The sequence below is a fragment of the Nerophis ophidion genome, linkage group LG10, assembly GCF_033978795.1.
Source record: "Nerophis ophidion isolate RoL-2023_Sa linkage group LG10, RoL_Noph_v1.0, whole genome shotgun sequence".
In the NCBI taxonomy this organism is placed as follows: domain Eukaryota; kingdom Metazoa; phylum Chordata; class Actinopteri; order Syngnathiformes; family Syngnathidae; genus Nerophis; species Nerophis ophidion.
Genome location: NC_084620.1, coordinates 24,978,771 through 25,000,691, shown reverse-complemented (window position 1 = coordinate 25,000,691; position 21,921 = coordinate 24,978,771). Strand labels below are relative to the sequence as shown.

Sequence of the window (21,921 nt, the reverse complement as noted above, 5' to 3'; positions counted from 1 at the left end):
AAAGCCAGCATCTGTAATGGTATGGGGGTGCATTAGTGCCCAAGGCATGGGTAACTTACACATCTGTGAAAGCACCATTAATGCTGAAAGGTACATACAGACTTTGAAACAACATATGCTTCCATCTAAGCGCCGTATTTTTCATGGACGCCCCTGCTTATTTCAGTAAGACAATGCCAAACAACATTCAGCATGTGTTACAACAGCGTGGGTTCATAAAAAAAAGAGTGCGGGTACTTTCCTGGCCCACCTGCAATCCAGACCTGTCTCCCATCGAAAATGTGTGGCGCATTATGAAGCGTAAAGTACGACAGTGGAGACCCCGGACTGTTGAATGACTGAAGCTCTACATAAAACAAGAATGGGAAAGAATTCCACTTTCAAAGCTTCAACAATTAGTTTCCTCAGTTCCCAAACGTTTATTGAGTGTTGTTAAAAGAAAAGGTGATGTAACACAGTGGTGAACATGCCCTTTCCCAGCTACTTTGGCACGTGTTGCAGCCATGAAATTCTAAGTTAATTATTTGCAAAAAAAAAAAAGTTTATTATTTTGAACATCAAATATATTGTCTTTGTTGTGCATTCAATTGAATATGGGTTGAAAAGGATTTGCAAATCATTATATTCCGTTTATATTTACATCTAACACAATTTCCCAACTCATATGGAAACAGGGTTTGTAAGATGGATATGTGTTCTCTAAAATGTATGAATAAATAATAACCATTTAGTATAAAAGGTGCAACAAAGGCCAACTAATTGTCAGAGTTATTTGTTGATGAACCCCAAGATGCAGAGACGGAGACAGGCATAGAATATAAAAACATGATTTAATTAAAACTAAACAAAAGCAAACAAAAAGCACGCACGTGGGCGGAATAACAAACTAAGGGAGCTAACACTGGAAGCTAGAAAACAAAAAGGAACTTAAGCATGGAAGCGAGTGAATAGCAAACAGAAAAACTGGAAATAACTAATGCTAACAGAAACAGCTTACCGCTATGACGACCAGGACAAATTGTAGCACGACAGGTAGTACCTGTAACAAAACGACATGACAGGTAGCACGGCAAGAGTGACATGTGGCAACGACAATACAATACAATGATCCAGCAACCGACACAAGACAAAGCAGGTACAAATAGGAGCGGGCTGATTGGCAAAGGTGTGGGCAGGTGCAAATCAGCCGCAGCTGAGGAGGAACACAGCACTCAGGGAACAAGACAGGAAGCTGACAAAATAAGAGCACTAGACAGGAACAAAAGACAGGAGATACTAAACACAGAAGAAACAGACAAATGCAGAGGAAAAAACTAAAACATAGACAAACTGTCAGGGGAAAGCCTGACACTAATGTGGCTTGGCAAGTACGCAAACATGTTAAGAGTTGCACTGGACAATGATATTTGGGTAAATTACTTACATTTTAAATGCATAAATGTGTGTGTGGTCGTAACCACCCACATCCAGTTATGTTTTGCGCGTACAATTACATTCCACTGCACAAGTCTGTGGGACTAATCTCAAAGTGTATGTACAGGATGTAAATGCTTTTTGTGGGCTGAATTGATTAATTGTATTTAAATACGCCTCACTTTTGTGCTCAGTTGTGATAAATCGCGTTATGCTGTAAAATTCGACAATAACAGTGTATTGTTCACTTTTGTTCATATATTATGTTTTTTTTAATAGTTACATAAAACATTTAAGTGTTGGACAATTATTACAAAGCTAAACTTAAATGAATCCCCTGCCAACTCATAGTTGGTGTGATTAGGTTAGACACATTTAGTCACAATTTTGGTATTCTTGTGTAAAATTCAACAAACTCTTGCTCGGTGCTCTCATGCTAACTGCTCATTTATGATATGACTTATGATTAATAGTAATTATCGACATTACATGGCATGAAAGTAAATCAATGCCTAAGCAATTGTGCTGTCAAGAATTAATAGTATTTTTATTGGAAGTTTCTTTTTTAAACATGGTCATGGTAAGTGATTTTCTATTTCCCTTCCAAAAGGCTGTTGACACTTCGACCATCAAGGATGTTTGCACCAAACATATTTTCAACAAAGCTCCTACCATTGCAGCCGTTGGTATGTGTATCTTTCATCATTTATTGGCAAACTTGACCTGATGAAGGTACACCACTGACTAAAGAAATATGCGACAGAGAAGGTGTAAAACAAGTCATTCAAATGCCCTTATGTATTAATGGACTGCGGAGTCTCACTCAAGCACTGCCTGACAGGTAGGCACCTCACAGGGGAGGAGCCAGGGCATGGAGGCAGAGTGGAACACAGAGGACAACGCCCCAGCCTTGGCCGCATCATCGAGGGGCGGTACATTCCCGGTACCTGCTCAATCAGCCTGAAGTGCCACCAGCTGTGCGGCCAGGTGGTGCCCATATAGGGGTGAGATGATACTCTTGGCCCCAGATGCAATCCATGATATCGGTTAACAATTACGAAACGTATCTTAATTTACGAAACTTTATCATCATATTTTTGACAAAAATACAAAACAGTGTGTTGTTTTCAATTTAGTTCCTTTTTTTTTTTTTTAAACTTCTGAATGAACCATTTTCTAGAAACAGCGAAAACAGGTAACCTGTATGCTAACAGAAGCAGTCAGTTTGACAGTTTGGCCTACAAACTTACAAAAAAAGGCGTTTCTTTTTTCCCCTCTTGCAGTCATTGGTGATTGGGTGAGTGGGGTGACTTCATCCCTCAGTACTGTCTTCAGCCAAGAGGACACTACGGCGAGTAGTGGAGATAATCAAAAATGTTGTAGTCTGTTCTGCTGAGGACCTGAAGTTCAGTATGTGGTGGCAGATGACCTTGCAGCCAACAGAATTCCCTCCCTGAAGCCAATAGAAATCAGAAAATCTCCCGGAATTCAGCCGGAGCTGGAGCCCACGCCCCCTCCAGCTCCATGCGGACCTGAGTCCAGTGAGTGGGGACAGCCTTTTTTAACGTCCGCTTTCCCACTATATAAACAGCTTGCCTGCCCAATCACATCATAACATCTACGGCTTTTAGAGATGACACAACTGCGCACACAAGGAGACAAAGCAGAAGAACGAAGAAGTTACAGCCATGGCGACGCTGTCGACGAGCAAGATGAAGAAATATGATTGCAAGTTCCAAAACGAATGGAAACAAGAATTTCAGTTTATCCAGGACAGTTCGAAGGGGAAGGTGTATGTTGCCTGTAAATTTTGTAGAACAGATTTCTCCATTGAAAATGGTGGCCGAACGGACATACTCAGTCAAGAACGGTCAGCGAAGCACAAAGTGTCCATAGCGCAGCACCGTTTACAACCCAGTATTATGGGCCACCTCGCAAAATGGAGACCTGATGGTGTAACTTATGCCGAGACAAAGATGGCTATGCTGATAGCTGGAAGCAACATCCCGTTCTCCTTTGCGGATGTCTACAACAAATCCGTAAAGGATATGTTCCCGGATTCAGAGATCGCTCGCCACTACGCAAATGGCAGAACAAAGGCTATTCAAATAGTGAAAGGTAAGTGTTGTTGTTGTTTTTTGTAACCAGCCAGCACAGTACAGTTAGTAAAACAACTGTGTTTTCATTACTGTGTATTTGACAGGTGCCATTGCCCCGGAAGTGATCGAACTTTGCCAAAACCAACCCTTTGGTCTGATGTGTGATGAAAGCAGAAGCAGAAACATGGATAAAGTAATTATTTTGTATTTACACTTCTTGTAAAGACCTAGAATTCACTGAAAGTCAAGTATATATATATATAGATATATATATATACACACATATTAGGGGTGTAACGGTACACAAAAATTTTGTTTCGGTACGTACCTCGGTTTAGAGGTCACGGTTCGGTTCATTTTCGGTAAAGTAAGAAAACAACAAAATATAAATTTTTAGGTTATTTATTTACCAAATTTGTAAATAATGGCTTGATCCTTTTAACATTGGGAACACTATAATAATTCTGCCCATGTTAATCCAAATTAAACTGCCTCAAGTTGTTGCTTAGATGAAATAAAATGACACAACTTTTCTTCTACATCTAAAAATAGTAACATTAAACAGTTTCAAGTCAACTCATCATGCTTAATTTATTACAGCATTGGGGAAGCCTGTAGTTGATTTTTTATTATGTAAATGTTATATTTGTATCAACATGTGATAGCAGGGACCCTGCCATTCAAAACTAGGCTGCTACATTACTAATGATTAATGTAACTATACCTGAAAAATAGTACAATAGCAATAGGAGAGACTATTCATACCTAAACACCATGGCGTTCATGTAGGCTTTATGATGCACTTACATTATTATATACACTATCAGAGACAGAAACTCTTCATTTAACATAATGTCCTTTTTTGCCGCTTCAACACACCTCAATCAACACTGTCCGTAACACACACACACACACACACACACACACACACACACACACCGCAAAATGAGCTAACGTTACGCTAAAAGCTAACTAGCCTTCGCCTAAAGCCAGGACTGCAAGTGAGCTGAGTTGCAGTTTGTTTCTAGAAGGCCAACGGGCTCATATTGATGTTTAGAAAGTAGTTGACTTGGAAGTGTTTAGTATAATTTGGGGAGAGACCGTTGTACACCTGCTAATCGCCTATCTGCTCGACGCTGAAGCACTGACTAGATGCGCTCTAAATACGCACTGCTGATTGGCTTGTTATCGCTACTGTTGTAACCAATCAGATGGTTGTGTGGGAGGGACAATTGCAGGGTGCTGTGCAGGAGACAGAGGCAGAACGGAGCGGAGCAGCTTGTTAAGACTTTAGTATACTCCTCCGCACCGAACTGGAACCCCCATACCGAAACGGTTCAATACAAATACACGTACCGTTACCCCCCTAATACATATATATATATATATATATATATATATATATATATATGTATATATCACGGTGGAAGAGGGGTTAGTGTGTCTGCCTCACAATACAAAGGTCCTGCAGTCCTGAGTTCAAATCCAGGCTCGGGATCTTTCTGTGTGGAGTTTGCATGTTCTCCCCGTGAATGCGTGGGTTCCCTCCGGGTACTCCGGCTTCCTCCCACTTCCAAAGACATGCACCTGGAGATAGGTTGATTGGCAACACTAAATTGGCCCTAGTGTGTGAATGTGAGTGTGAATATTGTCTGGCTGTGTTGGCCCTGCGATGAGGTGGCGACTTGTCCAGGACTTGTCCAGGGTGTACCCCGCCTTCAGCCCGATTGTAGCTGAGATAGGCGCCAGCGCCCCCCGCGACCCCGAAAGGGAATAAGCGGTAGAAAATGGATGGATGGATGGATGGATATATATATATGAAATACTTGAGTTGGTGAATTCTAGCTGTAAATATACTCCTCCCCTCTTAACCACGCCCCCAACCACGCCCCCACCCCCTCCTCCCGAAATGGTAGGTCTCAAGGTTAGCAAGTATGCCAATTACTGGTGTCTGTTTTCCAGTGTAACACAATATAAAACTAAACTGCCAATTAAGATAGATGATCTGCAGCCTTTTTATTTTAAGTTAACTTTATTAGTTGATTTCAAAAGATCTTCCAGTTTTGAGCGGAGGCCGAGAGCTCCACTGTTATAACTGTGAACATAGTTTTTATCTCCAGGAGTGCAGATGAGCCTCCTGACTACGCTGTTAGCTCTAGTAAAGCCATTGTTGTAAATGAAGCTGAACAGGTGCAGGCTTTTTGAGGTGAATTTAGACATCTCAGTGATATTAGCTGTGTCTGCTACTGCTGGAGTTAACTGCCCCGTTCCCCTAATATAAAAAAAAATCTTAATCATCTCCGCTAACAGGAGTCTCTTGAGTGACATCATAGAAAGTATTCATTTTGCAAAGGTAATTATTTAATCATAAAATTAAAACATGCACCCAAACTGCTTTTTGTGTAGACAAATTTACATCCGTAGCCTACTAGCAGAGATGGCCAGAGCATCTCTGCAACTGCATTAGGTACTACAAGATTATGATTGACCCACACGAGACAGAAGAATGAATGAAAATTATATATGTATGATATTGACTCACATTGATGTGTCCTTTTGTTGTTTTTGTTCAGCTTTAATTATGAGAGAGGATGATTCCTCGTCACTACCTGCAAGTGAATTTGAAGCAGCAAGCACTGGTGAAGAATCATTCATGGTTGACAGTGATGATATCAACACAAGTACTACCACCACGCTGAACTCAGCCCAGTCATAGCCATGAGAAATCAAGTCTCACCTACTGCATCAATGAGTGTCTCCCCACCTATCACTAGAGAAGATAACAGCTGACATTACAGCTTTCAAATACCCTGGAATAAAATGCCCTCAAATACAAGAAAATTGCAGTGCTCGTCTTTGGGGTTGTTCCGGGTGTAGACTTTGACAAAACATATGCTATAGTGTTTAGCACTTGGAATTGTTCACAAATACTTCCCAAACAAAAGTACAGACTTGACTTTCACTGCAATAAGTGCTTCTTGTTGGGGTAGTGTTCTTGAGTACCTAAAAAGGAAGGACCTCCAGTCCAAGTCTGCTTCATTGCCCCAACCTAAGCATTAACTGGATGTGCTTTTTGTTGGGGCAGTCGTACAGACATATTCTGCATGAACACTGAAGTTTTTCAACACACGGCTTGATCAATTCAAAGGGACAAACTGGTATTCATCATTATTTTTGATTGTGTTGATTTCAGCCAAACAAAGTGTGATGATTTTGCCAATGAGACTACCCAAACATAAGCACTGTCTTTTATTTTTCAAAGTTAGTGCTGTTGGTTTGGGTGGTCTTGTTGAATTTAAAAAAATCCTACGTAAATTAATGGGAACATCACATCAAAATCATCTGACCTCACTGATACTTTGTAAATTCTTAAGTGCTTCTCTTTGGGGTTGTTTAGTGTGTGGAATCTGACAAAACATATGCATATGTGTACCGTTCGGAATTGTTCACAAATACTTCCCACAAAAAAGCACTGACTAGACTTTCACTGGAGTAAGCGCTTCTTTTTGGGGTAGTTTTCTTGAGAACCTAACCAAGAAAATAAACGACCCCTAGGAGACAAGAGGTTGACGTACAAATAGGAGTCTTTTAATGTCCACAAAATGGCACAAGGTGCAGCAGGGAAGTGCATGAAAACACTAAAAAGCATACAAGAAGAGCCAGACAGAGTGTGTGCTATTTGACACAAAATCCTCCAGCACTGATGAAAGGGCAGAGCAGGCATTTATAGAAGCCAGCTGATTGACAACCACTACCAGGTGTGGCCAGGCTGCCAATCAACAGCAGGTGAGGAGAATGAGCGCTCAGGGAGACATGCAGGAAAAATAACCAAAAATAAGAGTGCCACACAGGAAATAAACAAACTACAGAAACACAAGACGTAATGTGACCGATTGTCACAAAACTTTAGATTTTCTTGATTTCAGCAAAAAAATGTGATGACTTCTCATGGTTTTTTTTTTGGTTTTTTTTAATTGACATCCAGCGTCAGACATTTCTATCCATTACATCATAGATCGTCACAAAATTTTAGATTTTCTTGATTTCAGCAAAAAAATGTGATGACTTTTCATGTTTTTTTTTTGTTTTTTGTTATTGACATCCAGCGTCAGACATTTCTATCCATTACATCATATTCACATACATCACATATCTGCTGTCTGCCCTAAATGTCAAAAGTATTTTTTGTTTATATCCCCATCATACCACCCCCCAAAAAAAATAGCAAAAAAACAAACAAACAAAAAAACAAAAAAACTAAAACAAAGTAGTATCTACAAATACATCAATTGAATAAACAAAAAATAAATAATAATACATTGATAAAAGTAATCATGAATACAATAAAATAAATATAAACAGATACATACATATATATATATATATATATATATATATATATATATATATATATATATATACACACACTGATACATATATGTATATACACATACATAAAGGGAGTAATCTTTTTAATTTTATTTTATTTTTTAAAGCAGTGCACTAATTTGAAACATTTAAGTCAGGCTTATGGGGCGTGACATAATTGACCCAGTTTTCCCAGTATGAAGTCAATTTCTCCAATTTATAATTAATAAAGGCAGTTATCTTCTCCATGTTATATATGTCCACTGTGGTTTCCATCCATTGCTTCAAAGTTGGGCTCTCCTGGGATATCCATTTCCTAGTGATGGTCTTTTTACAAGCCACCAGTAGGATAATCATTAAGTCTTTATCTTTCTTCAGCCCGTCCTGAAGGGCAAGTACAAAAAACTAAGTTTTACTTTCAAGGGGTATTTCTAGTTTTATCCTGTAGAGCTTTGTGTATCTCTTTCCAATAGTCCTTTATGGTGGAGCAGTCCCAGAAAACATGGTAGTGGTTTGCGTTTGAATTCCCACAATTTCTCCAGCAAGCAGGGGAGTTATCATAGTGAGACTCCTGAGAAGGTGTAATAAAAAAATCTGATCAAACTTTTCCAGCCAAACTCCCTCCACTCGGGTGAGCTGGTACAAGTCCATTGATATTTCCATATTATTGTCCATTCTTCCTCCGATATAGTTAACCCTCCTTCCTTCTCCCATTTTTTTTTTATAAATGAAGTTGAGTATGATTGCATATTCAACAGACCCTTATCCAAGCATGAAACAGTTTTATCAATACCATCTGAAATGTAGACTTTTGTAAACAATTCAATCAAACATATACTCGTCTTTGTGACGCTTTTCACCTTCATATCAACAAAATGCCGCAACTGCAAATATCTATAGAAATCTTGATTTTTTAATATATATGTCCTTTTAATACTTTCAAAACTATGCATTTTTTATCTTCCATTACGCTACATAAAGCTGTTATACCCTTACATATACAGTCCTTAAATCTCGAGTCTAATTTATTAGGTGTAAACTCTGTATCATAGGCACACCATTTAAGACTGCAGCATCGCTCTCGAGTTTGTAGTCCTTTATGATAATTTTCCAAACTTTAAGGGTCCATTTCACCCATGGGTTATCAATGTTATTTATGCGGGATTGTAAATTGCTATCCGCCAGGATTGCTTGTATGGAGATTGAGGGCATTTCTTCTTCAATAATGACTCAATAGTGATGACTTCTCAATAACTGTACGTAAACATAAGCACTGTCTTCTATTTTCAGAGTGAGGGTTGTTTTTTTGGGAAGCCTTTTGACTTTAAAAAATCCAATGAAAATTGTTGATAGCCACATTGAAATCAAATCACCCGGCTGATGCTTTGGCAGTTTATACGTTTGATTCAAACACAGGGTGTGATAAGCCTTTTCGCTGTCTCAGATGCGTTGAGACTACAGGACTGGTCACCCTGGGGATCATTGCACTCCTGGTGGTGATTTCCATATTTAATTTTTCAACAACAATTGATCAAATCACTTCAGGGTTCGAATCTTTATCTTGCTTTTTAACATTTCCAAGCAAACCCTCTGCTTGATTACTGTTAGTCCAATGTGAAGTAGCATGTATCCCTTAATTCTCTCATTATGCCCTTACAGATTTACAAGATGGATCAAAGCCACACATTGCAAGCCACTTCCAAATCGGAGAACTCATCCATGCCTGAAGTGTGAAGACTCATCACGAAGGACGACCACTACTCTAAACTACACTGTTTGCTTAAATTGTTTATGGTTTAATTTCATTTCGAACATGCATATAGTTGCAACATGGTACATCACAATTTCAAGTTTCTTTTTTTCAACATGTTCAAAAAGGCATAGCTGGAAGAAGCAAAGCTCAAGTAATCCTACAGCTTTTCTAATTAATAGCAATTACTTACAAATGTATTCACTTCCTATTCTCAATTTGTACACATTATTCCATAAATAATAGAATTCTTAAAATAAATAAATGGTAAAGTAAATCATAATTCACATAATGAGATGAATACGATTTTTTAATTTGCAATAAATTCAACATTTTTATCATGAGTCTTCACCTTCGTACTTTGTAAACATTTTGTCGTCATGTCTTTCATGATCGTGAACGTTCGGAAAAATTCCACCAAAAGGGCAGTTTACTCTTTAAGTACACAGATATAAGGGGTGTGCATCTCTACCTTAAATGGTGATTTGATTCTTGATACATAGGTTACGATACGATTCACTAACAATTCTTTTAAAAACATTACGATTCGATGCAGATGGAAGATTTGCATGGTGAAAAGAAAATTTGCCGTATCGAAGTTAACTCAAAATTAACAGTGATTAATCACATATAAATATACATTTTCGTATTTAATAAGTGTACCCTAGACAGTTAATTTTCAAGTTTTAATGCCATTACTGGATAATTAGTTTGCTTGAATTAAATGTTTTTTTTTTTTTTAAACCTGTTATGCTTTTTTTAAACAGCTTAGCACAAAACAGACATGAATACGCTTTTAATGATAATGAAAAAAATTACCTGCAGTGCATTAGTGTCTTGCTCAATTTTGTGGGAATACGTTTGTAGTCCTTCTGCAGGAGCACTTGCATTCAGATGAGAGGAGCTACATTTCCATGAGTAGATACTAGTTTCACACATTAAAAACACACAATGCGAATTGTTACAAACATGGTTTGATTGTCAAAGATGGTTGTTAATGTAATCTGTGATATTTCTACCTGAATAAATGCTTCTGATATTCTGTACATTATATGTTGTACTGATTGACGGTATTCATATCTCTGAATGCCAATGTTTTAACCTTCTCTCTATATTAATAAAAAGGTAATATGAAGCCTGCTGAAGATTCTGCAATGGCAGACTATTAATCAGGACATGATATAAAAGAACGTACACTTTGTTTTAATCTGCCAGAAAATATTTATTTAGGTAGACATGTCAGCGAATACATTATAAAAAATATTTGACAAAGCACGATTTTTTATTTTTTATGGTAGTTAGACCGGATTTGACACGTTATGCTATTATTGTGATGCCGGTGATTGGTATGAAAAAAGCTGTATTGACATGTTTTGAAGAAAGTCTCTGATAAATAATTGAGTCAAGACTTCCTGTCTACTGTGTTTTCTTCTTCTGCTGATCTTTTATTCCATCTTACTTTAGCGGTTAGTGTAACAATTTACATTTCATGCACTACATCGTAATTTAAACACAGACGTAAAACTCCTCCTGCCTGCAAGCTTTAAAGCACGCTCCAACGATGTCGTCTCAAGGCGATCAAAGATAAAAATTGTCTTTTTTTGTCGGAAGGACATGTAATGGCTTTGGATCTGAGATTATCATAATGTTCTTTATTTGTGCAATTCTGATCGCTGTTTTGGAGCCTGTGGCTCAACAGTAACAGAATGCCATCACATTTCCTCACACTACGGAATGGAGGAAGTCGGGAGCATGCGTGTTACAAAAACTTGCCGTGTTAAAGGAACTTACACAGGCCTAATAAAAATGTTCAAACAGTAGTTGTACTGTCTTTACATAAAGGTGAAACAAAAAAAATAGAATATTGTGTCAAAGTTCCTTTTTTTAGCAATTTAACTTCAAATATAAAACTAATATGTGATATAAACACATTGCAAAGTGAAATATGTCAATGTTTTAATTTTGCTGCTCATGGTTTAGTTTTTGAAAACACAACATTTTAAATTTGGGGTTTTCATAAGGTAAGCCATAATCAAAATTAGATCAAAATACATATTTGAATATATTCAGTTACGTGTTATGAGAATATGTCATCTATTAGTTTCAGCTTGCAAATCTAATTGCTAGTATTAACGAACCTTTGCATGATATTCTATTTTTTTTTTCTTTTTTAACCTGTGTAAGTCCTGATGAAAGTTTTAGAACCAGTTACAAATATTACAAGTGTCAGGCTTGTCACTGACACTTTAGTTATGTTTTGGTTTTTCCTCTGTGTGTTTTATTTCCTGTCAGCGCTCTTATTTAGGTTCAGTTTCCTGCTCGTCTCCCTGAGTGCTGTTTCCCTTCAGCTGTGGCTGATTGGCACCTGGGCACACCTGGTGTCAATCAGCCAGCTGCTATTTATACTTGCCTTGCTCTCAAGTCAGGGCTGGAGTATTGAAAGCTGTTACCTATGCTGTGGACTTTTTGCTGGTTGCTGTCTCCAGTTTTCTTGTTTCCTGTTTGCTGGTTCCTGGTTTGTGTTTTTTCTGCATTTTTTTGGACATTAAAAATCATGTCTTCCTGTGTCAAGCCTGCCATCTCTGCATCATGTGGTTCGTCACCCCCACCTCCTGACAGAATACTCCAGCCCTGACTGGAGGGCGAGGCAGGTATAAATAGTAGCCGACTGATTGACACCAGGTGTGCCCTGGTGCCAATCAGCCGCAGCTGAGAGGGAACGGCACTCAGGCAGACAAGCAGGAAACTGGACAAAAATAAGAGCACTGACAGGAAATAAAACACACAGAGGAAAAAACAAAATATAACCAAAATGTCGTTGACAAGCCTGACAACAAGATTGTGCATTTTGCACTGTGGGATCGTAAAAAGATTCCAAGAAAGCTTCAAAATGCCAAAAAAAAGAAATGGGGACACAAATGTTGAGCAGGCAAATAATTAAAAAGGATGAATTGAAATAGTTAATCATTGATCAGAAGCTCATAAAAAAGTGAAGACGTTTGCACAACAGAATTATAAAAGTGGTAAAAGAAGAGTCAGTAATGATTCGCTTAACAAAACCTGAACGAGTTTAGCCTGAGGTATTTCCAGAAGGTTACTGAGAATGTTTTTTTAACCCCAGGAAAGGTCCCATTGAGATAAATAATCTATTTTTCCCCAGGGAGTCCTGCACATCATACACCAGTGTAGGCGCCACTGGGAGCAAGGTAAGTGAAGAATCTTGGCCAAGGCACAATGGCCGTGGCCAGGATGGCGGAAGATGGAATTGAACCTGGAACCCTCAAGTTGCTGACACTGCTGCTCTACCATCCGGGCCATCCCATCCCGATGTTAAGATAATCCCTAAATGTTCTCAATTGGATTTATATTTGCCATCAGGTGGTCATAAGAGTGTGAAGAATTGACACAGAATTACATTAAATCCACATTTTCCTGCCAATTTTGCCCTTAAAAGGCAGTTTTTCTTTTTGCATTTTGAAGCTCTAAAACCACATTCACGCAATTCTTTGAAAGATTTTCATCAGGAGTGGAGTTATTAATATTTACAGTCGATACACAAAAAACGCCCCGCCCCCTGTGTGCAGCACACATGTCCCGCCATTGGCCGCCCACAACCCTACGATGGAGAGTTTTCACTGTCGTCCTCCCAAGATGCTGAAGTGAATCCGGCAGGAGCTGAGATGGAGTGCGGAGTGGGGGTGTGCCCGAGGCCTTGGTAACGCCCAGTAGAGGACGGCGAGGCGGGCATGGACGCGGCTGTCACGGCGACGGGGTCTTGGGAGCCGCCCGTCAGGAGGCCAGTGTGCTCGTTGTGCTCAGGGCGGGCCACTGCACCGAAGTACATCTTGTTGGGACGACCCAGGAAGGTGCGACCTGGTGCAGACAGGTAAGATGTCGGATGAATGAGTTGGTTTTTTTCCATCGGTGGGGATCTTAACACTCACCAACATGGCGGACCTGCTCCGTGACGTCAGCTCTGATGTCCGAGAAGTCCCACATGGCCAGAAAGCTGTCGAAGCAAGTTCCTTCCTCCGCCTCCTAAAACAAGATCTTCTTTTTAAAACTACACTTTGTGTGTGTGTGTGTGTGTGTGTGTGTGTGTGTGTGTGTGTGTGTGTGTGTGTGTGTGTGTGTGCTATTTTTCTGTGAAATACACTTGAATGACTTAAAAATTGGCTCACGACTTGATGATATGGAAAAATGTTTTTCTTCCTGAAGATAAACCATTTGAGAAGCACTCAACTCACACATGCTTACTCCAAATCATCATTGATGCAGAACCAGCAGACAATAACCAACATTATATTTCATGTTCATTGGAAATTCCCCCGACAGCTCGTACAGCAAATTAATATGTTTGTCTTGATACAAGGAATAACGTTAGCTAACTTAGCATCAACTAAAGACAATGATGTTGCCTAGCTAGCTAGGACTTCACTTACATCTCTCATTCCTCGCTTCATCTCTGCTGCGGGCGAATAACTTTCTTAAATCCATCTAGGAGTTACAGTTTGAGTCAAATCAAAATCAAAATATTGTAATTAACAAATTGTTGTTGGCTAACGTCACCTACCTCACGCAGTGATTCGAATCCCCCCCCCCCCCCCTCTCTCTCTCTCTCTCTCTCTCTCAACCGAAGTCTTGATCCACACAAATTACCATATTAAGTAGCCATGTGCTCACTGTTTCGTGGAGTGAATACAGTAGCAATCAATTACCATACTAAGTAGTATATGCTGTTGTCTATGTTATGTAGACTTAAAACTCTGAAGCGTTTTTTTTTTATTGGTGACATTTTTAGTGGGGCACTGCAGATCAACATTGGGGCAAGTGCCCCAGTGAAATATGTCTGGCGACGCCCCTGTTTCCACCCCTGGTGGTGTAAAGGAGGAATTTTTCAAATTGACTGTGGGTCAGTTTTAAAAATGCTCCCCCTCTGGTCAACAAATGAAATAACATGTGGCCAAAATTAAACACATAAAATAAATATGTATATAGAGACCTACTGTAATAATGAAGATTAAAAAACACTTACAAACAAACAATTAAAAATAAATTAACTAAAATCAGTCTTTTTCTCACAATGAGTCAACTTTTTTCTTTTTTCAATTTGTCGTATTCTTTTTGTTTTTGTAATATTGCAATATTTTCTCGTAAAATTATGACTTTCATGTAAAGTTATTACTTTTTAATGCAAAATGGTGATATTTTTTCATAAAATTCTGACTTTTCACAAAATTGCCAATTTTTTTGTTGTTCTTATAAAATAGTGACATATTTTGAGTAAGACAATGACTTTTGTCATAATTTTGCCAAATGAAATTCAGATTATTATTATATTGCCCAAATGTTTGAGTTTTCTGATAAAATTGTGACTCGTCAAGTAAAATTACGACTCTTTTCATAAAATTGCAAAAATGTTAAGCTTTTCTTGTAAGATTGTGACTGTTGAGTAAAATTCCAACTTTGATCATAATATTGCACAAATGTTCAGTTTTTCTTGTAACATTTTGACTTGCGTTGATTAAAATTATGACTTTCATTATAATACTGCCAAAAATAGTTTTTCTTGTGATATTGTAAACTTTTTCTTGTGAAATTCCAACTAAATTTTCACACCAAGCTTTTTTATGTATGTATAGTATGTATATATTATTATTGTTGTAAATACAAATCTTTATATATCTACAAAGGGCGATCCTAAAAAGGTAGGCATTATTCGGAGGTCCCAAGAAGATAACAATGCGTGTGTGTACCTGCACGTAGGGCTTATAGGTGAAGGTGTAGTGGTGAGCAATGGCTGCCAGGAACATTTCTATGCAGATGATGAAGTCCTGAATGGGCATAAAAACACAAACATTGAAAGCAGCAAAATAAAATAAAAAATACATAAATAAAATGATAAATGGGTTGTACTTGTATAGCGCTTTTCTACCTTCAAGGTACTCAAAGCGCATTCACACACACATTCACACACTGATGGAGGGAGCTGCCATGCAAGGCGCTAACCAGCACCCATCAGGAGCAAGGGTAAAGTGTCTTGCTCAAGGACACAACGGACGTGACGAGGTTGATACTAGGTGGGGATTAAACCAGGGACCCTCGGATTGCGCACGGCCACTCTCCCACTGCGCCACGCCGTCCCAGCAGCATTGAGATAATAAAACAAATAGTTTGTCCTCACCTGCAAACCCGTGGCCACCGCCTCCACACTGGCCCAGTCCCAGGTGTGTTTTTCCGAGATGACGCCCACTTTCACCAGCAAGGCAATCAGCATCGCCTGCCTGGAGACACAGCACCCGACCACAGTCATGGCTTGACTTCAAAGAATTAAAGTAAAGACACATTTTCTCTGTAGTTGCTGTCCTTCGTACCAGAAGGAGACGAACACCACTAGCTTGACGCACAGGAACTTGCCCACAGGCCTGATGGGAGCCAGCTCGTCTCTGAGAGCCCGGTAGAGAAGCACCAGGCAGTACATAGCCGACTGTACACACACAGTCTATTTGTTAGGTTGTGTGTGTGTGTGTGTGTGTGTGTGTGTGTGTGTGTGTGTGTGTGTGTGTGCTGACCAGCTGTGACATGTTGTTGATGATGACCAGGTAGGACCAGGCGTTGCGAAAACTGAAGTTAGCTTCGTCGTAAACGCCGCACAGCTGACAGACCCTGCAGTGAATCACACGATCATCTTATGAATGACTTTGACAGCCATGTTACCATGGCAACGCCAGGTTGGAGTTAGTATCGTGAAGTAAGAACAGAGGTGGGGAGAGTAGCTAGAAATTTTACTGAAGTAAGAGTACAGTTGCTTTAGAGCAGGGGTGTCAAAGTTGTTTTCATCGAGGGCCACATCGCAGTTATGGTTGCCGTTAGAGGGCCGCTTGTGAGAGTGAATGTATAAACATAAATGTATAATCGCCTCAGTATATTATTATACAATTGCTTATGCATTTGAACTTTTGAGTTTTGTAAATACAAATTGGTGGATATCATAAATCAAGGTGACAAGCAGATATTTAAGTATTTATCTTTACAAACAACTTATAATATGGTATATTAATTTGGGGTGCTTAAAAAAAGCATTCATATCCGTATTGCGATTCTTATTCATTTCCTCTCTATATTAATCATTTAAAGTAATCCATTTTTTAAAAAAAAAACCTTTTTTTTAATAATCTATTTTTAAAAAGACCTTTTTAGGCCATCTTCATGCTTACTCACTTACTCGGCATATGTTAGCAACAAAAAGGAGGTTTTGTAACCGGTAACCAAAAAATATATTGAGAGAATCAGTTACAATGGAGAATCCATTCTGAATCAAATAGTCACCCCAAGAATCGGAATCGAATCGAACCTTGAAATGCCTCAAGATTGGCACATCAAATGAAAATATAACATTTGGTGCATGAGCCGATAATATTCAAAGTTTAAAACATATGCACTTTCATGCATGACATTTTGTCTGTCAAAAATTGGAAACCATGAATACATTTAGTACGAAAGATGAAGAACGCACTTAATTTCCAGGCTTTCGCAGGCCACATAAAATGACGTGGCGGGCCAGATCTGGCCTCTGGGCCTTGAGTTTGACACCTGTGCTTTTAGAGTTATATGATTCAAGTGAAAAGCTGTCATCTGAATAATTACCATGAATTGATTAACGTGGACCCCGACTTAAACAAGTTGAAAAACGTATTCAGATGTTACCATTTAGTGGTCAATTGCACAGAATACGTACTGGACTGTGCAATCTACTAATAAAAGTTTCAATCAATCAATCAATAGTCTAGTATAAGTAAGAACTTTGTGAAAAAGTACTTATGTACTGATAAACTGGCGAGTAACTTCTAATTTATCTAGTTGATTTTTTTAAATATTATTTGCACTACAACCGTTTGTGTGTGTGTGTGTGTGTGTGTGTGTGTGTGTGTGTGTGTGTGTGTGTGTGTGTGTGTGTGTGTGTGTGTGTGTGAGACAGAGAGACACTTATGACACTTTAACAGGGCTCCTCTTTAGTCGATAGCATTGATGAAAATAATGGAGGAAATTACCAATGCAAAACATGGTAAACCGTGTTCAGCGGCAGTGTTTATGGACTTATAAACATTTGACACAATTAATCATAATTATCTTATTTAACAAATTAAAACTGTATGGCATCAGAGGTTTGGTCTTAAACTGGGTAAGAAGATATTTAACCGACAGGGTAAACATGTATAAACAGCGCTAAATATATAATTCTCTCATTCTTTATATAAACAGCATTTGTAAAGTGACAAATGATTCAAAGTTAGTATTATTTGCAGACTACAAGACTGCATTTTGCTCAGCAGGAACACACAGAATCTAATGTAAATAACATCAGAATACATTAAGAAATGAAAGAAATGGTTTGACAAAACCAGACTATCTCAGTAAAACTAATGTTATTCAGTAACAGTAGAAGAGAAAGTCAAACAAATACAAATTTACAGAGTAGACCTTGACAGCATAAAATAAATCACATTCTAGTTCTCATACTAGATGATGAAATGAGTTGGAAAACTCATAAAGTGGCAAGAAACACGTTATTAATGAATAAAGCAAAATATCTTCTGGACCTAAAATCACCCCCTATTCTCCACTGCTCACTAGGATTACCGTATTAAAGGTATTAAGCAGAAATATAGGAAACTAACTACAAAAGTACGCTTCATTAACTAATTGTGTTACAAAAAAGGTCAAGGATGTGTGGTCATGTGACTACCGGGGTCCGTTTGATCGGTGAAATTATGTCCGACGTCACTTCTGCTTACATTGGATTGGTGAAACGGAGTCATGTGACAGTGCCTGCTGGAAGATGTCTCTCTAAAAAGACTATTTTATTTCTGCAAGCAGTAATCAATAGATTGTAAATGTATATACTCAATGTATATTGATACAAAATACTCAAGTAAAAGTAAAAAAATAGGTTGCATCAAAAATTTCTCTGACAAGTACAATTTACCCCAAAAAGTACTTACCGTATTTCCTTGAATTGCCGCCGGGCATGTAATATGCGCCTGCCTTGAATTACTGCCGGGTCAAACTCGCTACCCATTTTTATTAGCGCATGCTTACTTTTACTGCCGGGTCAGATTTGTGATGTCATGGGCGATGCTTCCTCTGTCGTCATTTTCAAAATGACGGAGGGGGATTTTTTTGCTTTTACTATGTGTAAACCAGGGGTCTTGTTCCACAGCCATACAGATCACAATGAAGGTTGTGATACAAAACAACTATAACACTCTTACTAATATGCGCCACACAGTGTGAACCCACACCAAACAAGAATGACAAACACATTTCTGGAGAACGTCGGCTCTGTAACACATTATAAACGCAACATAATAATTACCCAGAATGCAATTCATCCATGACTCTTACCGGCTCTATTATACACCCCGCTAGCACCAACCCCCCACGCCCCTTCGTGCGTTGGTTGAGGTGGGCGGGGTGTGGGGCGCCGGGTGTATAATATAATCAGCAAGAGTCATGGATGCATGGCATTCTGGGTTATTATTATGTTGCCTTTATAATGTGTTAAAGAGCTGATGTTCTCCAGAAATGTGTTTGTTATTCGTGTTTGGTGTGGGTTCACAGTGTGTGGCACATATTAGTAAGAGTGTTAAAGTTGTTTATATCACAACCATCAGTGTAAACGGTATGGCTGTCGACCAAGTATGCTTTGCAATCTCATTTGAAAAGCAGCAAAAATGCATGCGTCTGTTTGGCACGCAGATAGAATGGTGTAAAAGCAGGCGCGATGACATGTTGTAAAGCAGTGGTCCTCAACCACCGAGCCGCGGCTCGATTGCTACAAGGCCGCAGAAGAATTTTCTAAATGTGCTTTTCATGATGGTGTCATTACATCACGCCCAATTTATGACTGCATGCCATTGGTAAACGCAGGGGTGAGAGGAGGTTTTAAAATTAATAGCGCATGCGTACTTATACCGCATGCTTTGAATAAGCCCAGGAGTGAGAAGAGGTTTTAAATTTATTAGCGCCCCGGCGGCTATTCAAGGAAATACGGTAAGTAAATGTAGCAGAGTAAAAGTAGCACGTTACTACCCACCTCGGAGTAGGAATCAGCACCAGCATCTATGTGTCAGTAGCGATGCATCACTATGGTTAGACTTACAGTGCTATCACCGTGGTTACGGGCCTGACCACGGTGTACTGCAGGACCCCCAGCTTGCACCTGAACAGCAGCACTCTGTCAGGACAGGAAGACAGTTGTTGGTTTTTATTTTCCACCGGTGTCAACTGAGCGCCCCCGCCCCCCTCGCTTACTCCCCCATCGGCCATGGCGGGCAGCAGCAGAGTGGCGGCAGGTGGGGCTGCTGCTGCTGGACCTCCAGCATTAGCACCAAGCTGGGGTACTGGTTGCTAAGGAAGTTGAGCAGAAAGACCAGGAAGTTGTATATGACATAGGCCTCGTAGCACTCCCTGCAGGTGTCCACGTAGATGGCCAGGCCGGGATACCTCAGAGCCAGCCACTGGGGAGGGAAGGAGGGGGGAGGGGGGTTTGTGGTCAAGTCATCAGCAGATGTTTTTAATCTTTATTAAAGTTGTATAGAACAGTGGTTCTCAAATGGGGGTACGTGCACCCCTGGGGGTACTTGAAGGTATGCCAAGGGGTATGTGAGATTTTTTAAAAATATTCTAAAAAAATAGCAACAATTCAAAAATTCTTTATAAATATATTTATTGAATAATACTTCAACAAAATATGCATGTAAGTTCATAAACTATGAAAAGAAATACAACAATGCAATATTCAGTGTTGACAGCTAGATTTTTTGTGGACATGTTCCATAAATATTGATGTTAAATATTTCTTTTTTTCTAAAGAAATGTTTAGAATTAAGTTCATGAATCCAGATGGATCTCTATTACAATCCCCAAAGAGAGCACTTTAAGTTGATGATTACTTCTATGTGTAGAAATCTTTATTTAGAATTGAATCACCAGTTATTTTTATATATTTTTTTCAAATAGTTAAAGATAGACCACTACAAATGAGCAATATTTTGCACTGTTATAAAATTTAATAAATCAGAAATTGATGACATAGTGCTGTATTTTACCTCTTTATCTCTTTTTTTTCAACCAAAAATGCTTTGCTCTGATTAGGGGATACTTGAATTAAAAAAATATTCACATCACTGAAAAAAGGTTGAGAACCACTGGTATAGAAGGATAACACTCACACTGTCCAGACTGTATATCGGCACCATCCACAGTATCCTGAGGGAGGAGTAGGGTCATTATCAGCATGTTGCCATGGTGACGTCGCCAGCATCAATTGCGGTCACCTGATGATGGGCCTCTGCAGCTCGGGCTGGGTGAAGTGCACCAAGTGCTGCAGGATGTCCCACAGAGAGACGGGGATGGTGAGGAAGACGAAGACGCCGGCGATGAACCAAGCTTTGCTGTGAGTCCCCACCTGAGGAGACGGCAAGAACAACGTGAGAAGCCGGAACCAATGAGACGTCTCGTCCTCACCTTGTCTTTCTGCAGCTCCCAAACGCACAGCGGCACCACGGCCGCCAGCAGGACCGCATACAGGACCAGGACGAGCGGGCGGATCCATCGCCTCCACTCGCCGCACGAGCACGGCATCGACTCGCGAGCGGCCTCAGTCGATCACGTGACAAGTTCAACTGGGCCTGGCAAGATGGCGTCTAAGATAGTAGTCAGCAAACATGACATTACAATAATAATAAAGAGGTTCGAACCGCTGATGATGAAGATGCGCACGGTCTGTTGTCCTCGTGGCCGCGGGGTCTGTTACCAGGCAACGCCTCTCTCCTCCGCACAAAACCCTCGGATCCTCCTTCCGGCCATGGGATCCCGATCACTGATCACCCGCTGCGACCTGATCGACGTAAAACCCTCACTCACTACCGCCTAGCAATGCGCGCGCATGTTTGTGCTGCGTCACGCGTCGGTCGTCACGTGACCACCTACAAACAACACCCGTTTGCTTTCAAATTTTCAGTCTACACTTTTGATTTTTATCGATTGTTTATTCATCTGTGTAATATGACCGTCATTGAATTGTATAGACCAGGGGTCACCAACCTTTTTGAAACCAAGAGCTACTTCTTGGGTACTGATTAATACGAAGGGCTACCAGTTTGATACACACTTAAATAAATTGCCAGAAATAGCCAATTTGCTCAACCTACCTTTAACTCTATATTATTAATTATGATATTTATTTTTGTGGAAACACTGATCATCTTAATGATTTCTCACAATAAA

The 21,921-nt window shown here is 39.5% G+C and overlaps 1 protein-coding gene across 1 annotated transcript; it reads right to left on the bottom strand.

The window, feature by feature from the left end:
- Positions 1-11,986: 11,986 nt before the first annotated feature.
- Positions 11,987-21,556, bottom strand: LOC133560522 (transmembrane protein 184C-like). The gene is made up of 11 exons (XM_061913114.1): positions 21,160-21,556; positions 20,970-21,100; positions 20,865-20,901; positions 19,945-20,150; positions 19,793-19,867; positions 16,203-16,296; positions 16,005-16,117; positions 15,815-15,914; positions 15,387-15,464; positions 13,575-13,668; positions 11,987-13,503 (listed from the first exon to the last, which is right to left on the bottom strand). The coding sequence occupies exons 1-11, from the start codon at positions 21,274-21,276 to the stop codon at positions 13,247-13,249; spliced, it is 1,302 nt and encodes a 433-aa protein (XP_061769098.1). The 5' UTR covers positions 21,277-21,556; the 3' UTR covers positions 11,987-13,246.
- Positions 21,557-21,921: the final 365 nt, after the last annotated feature.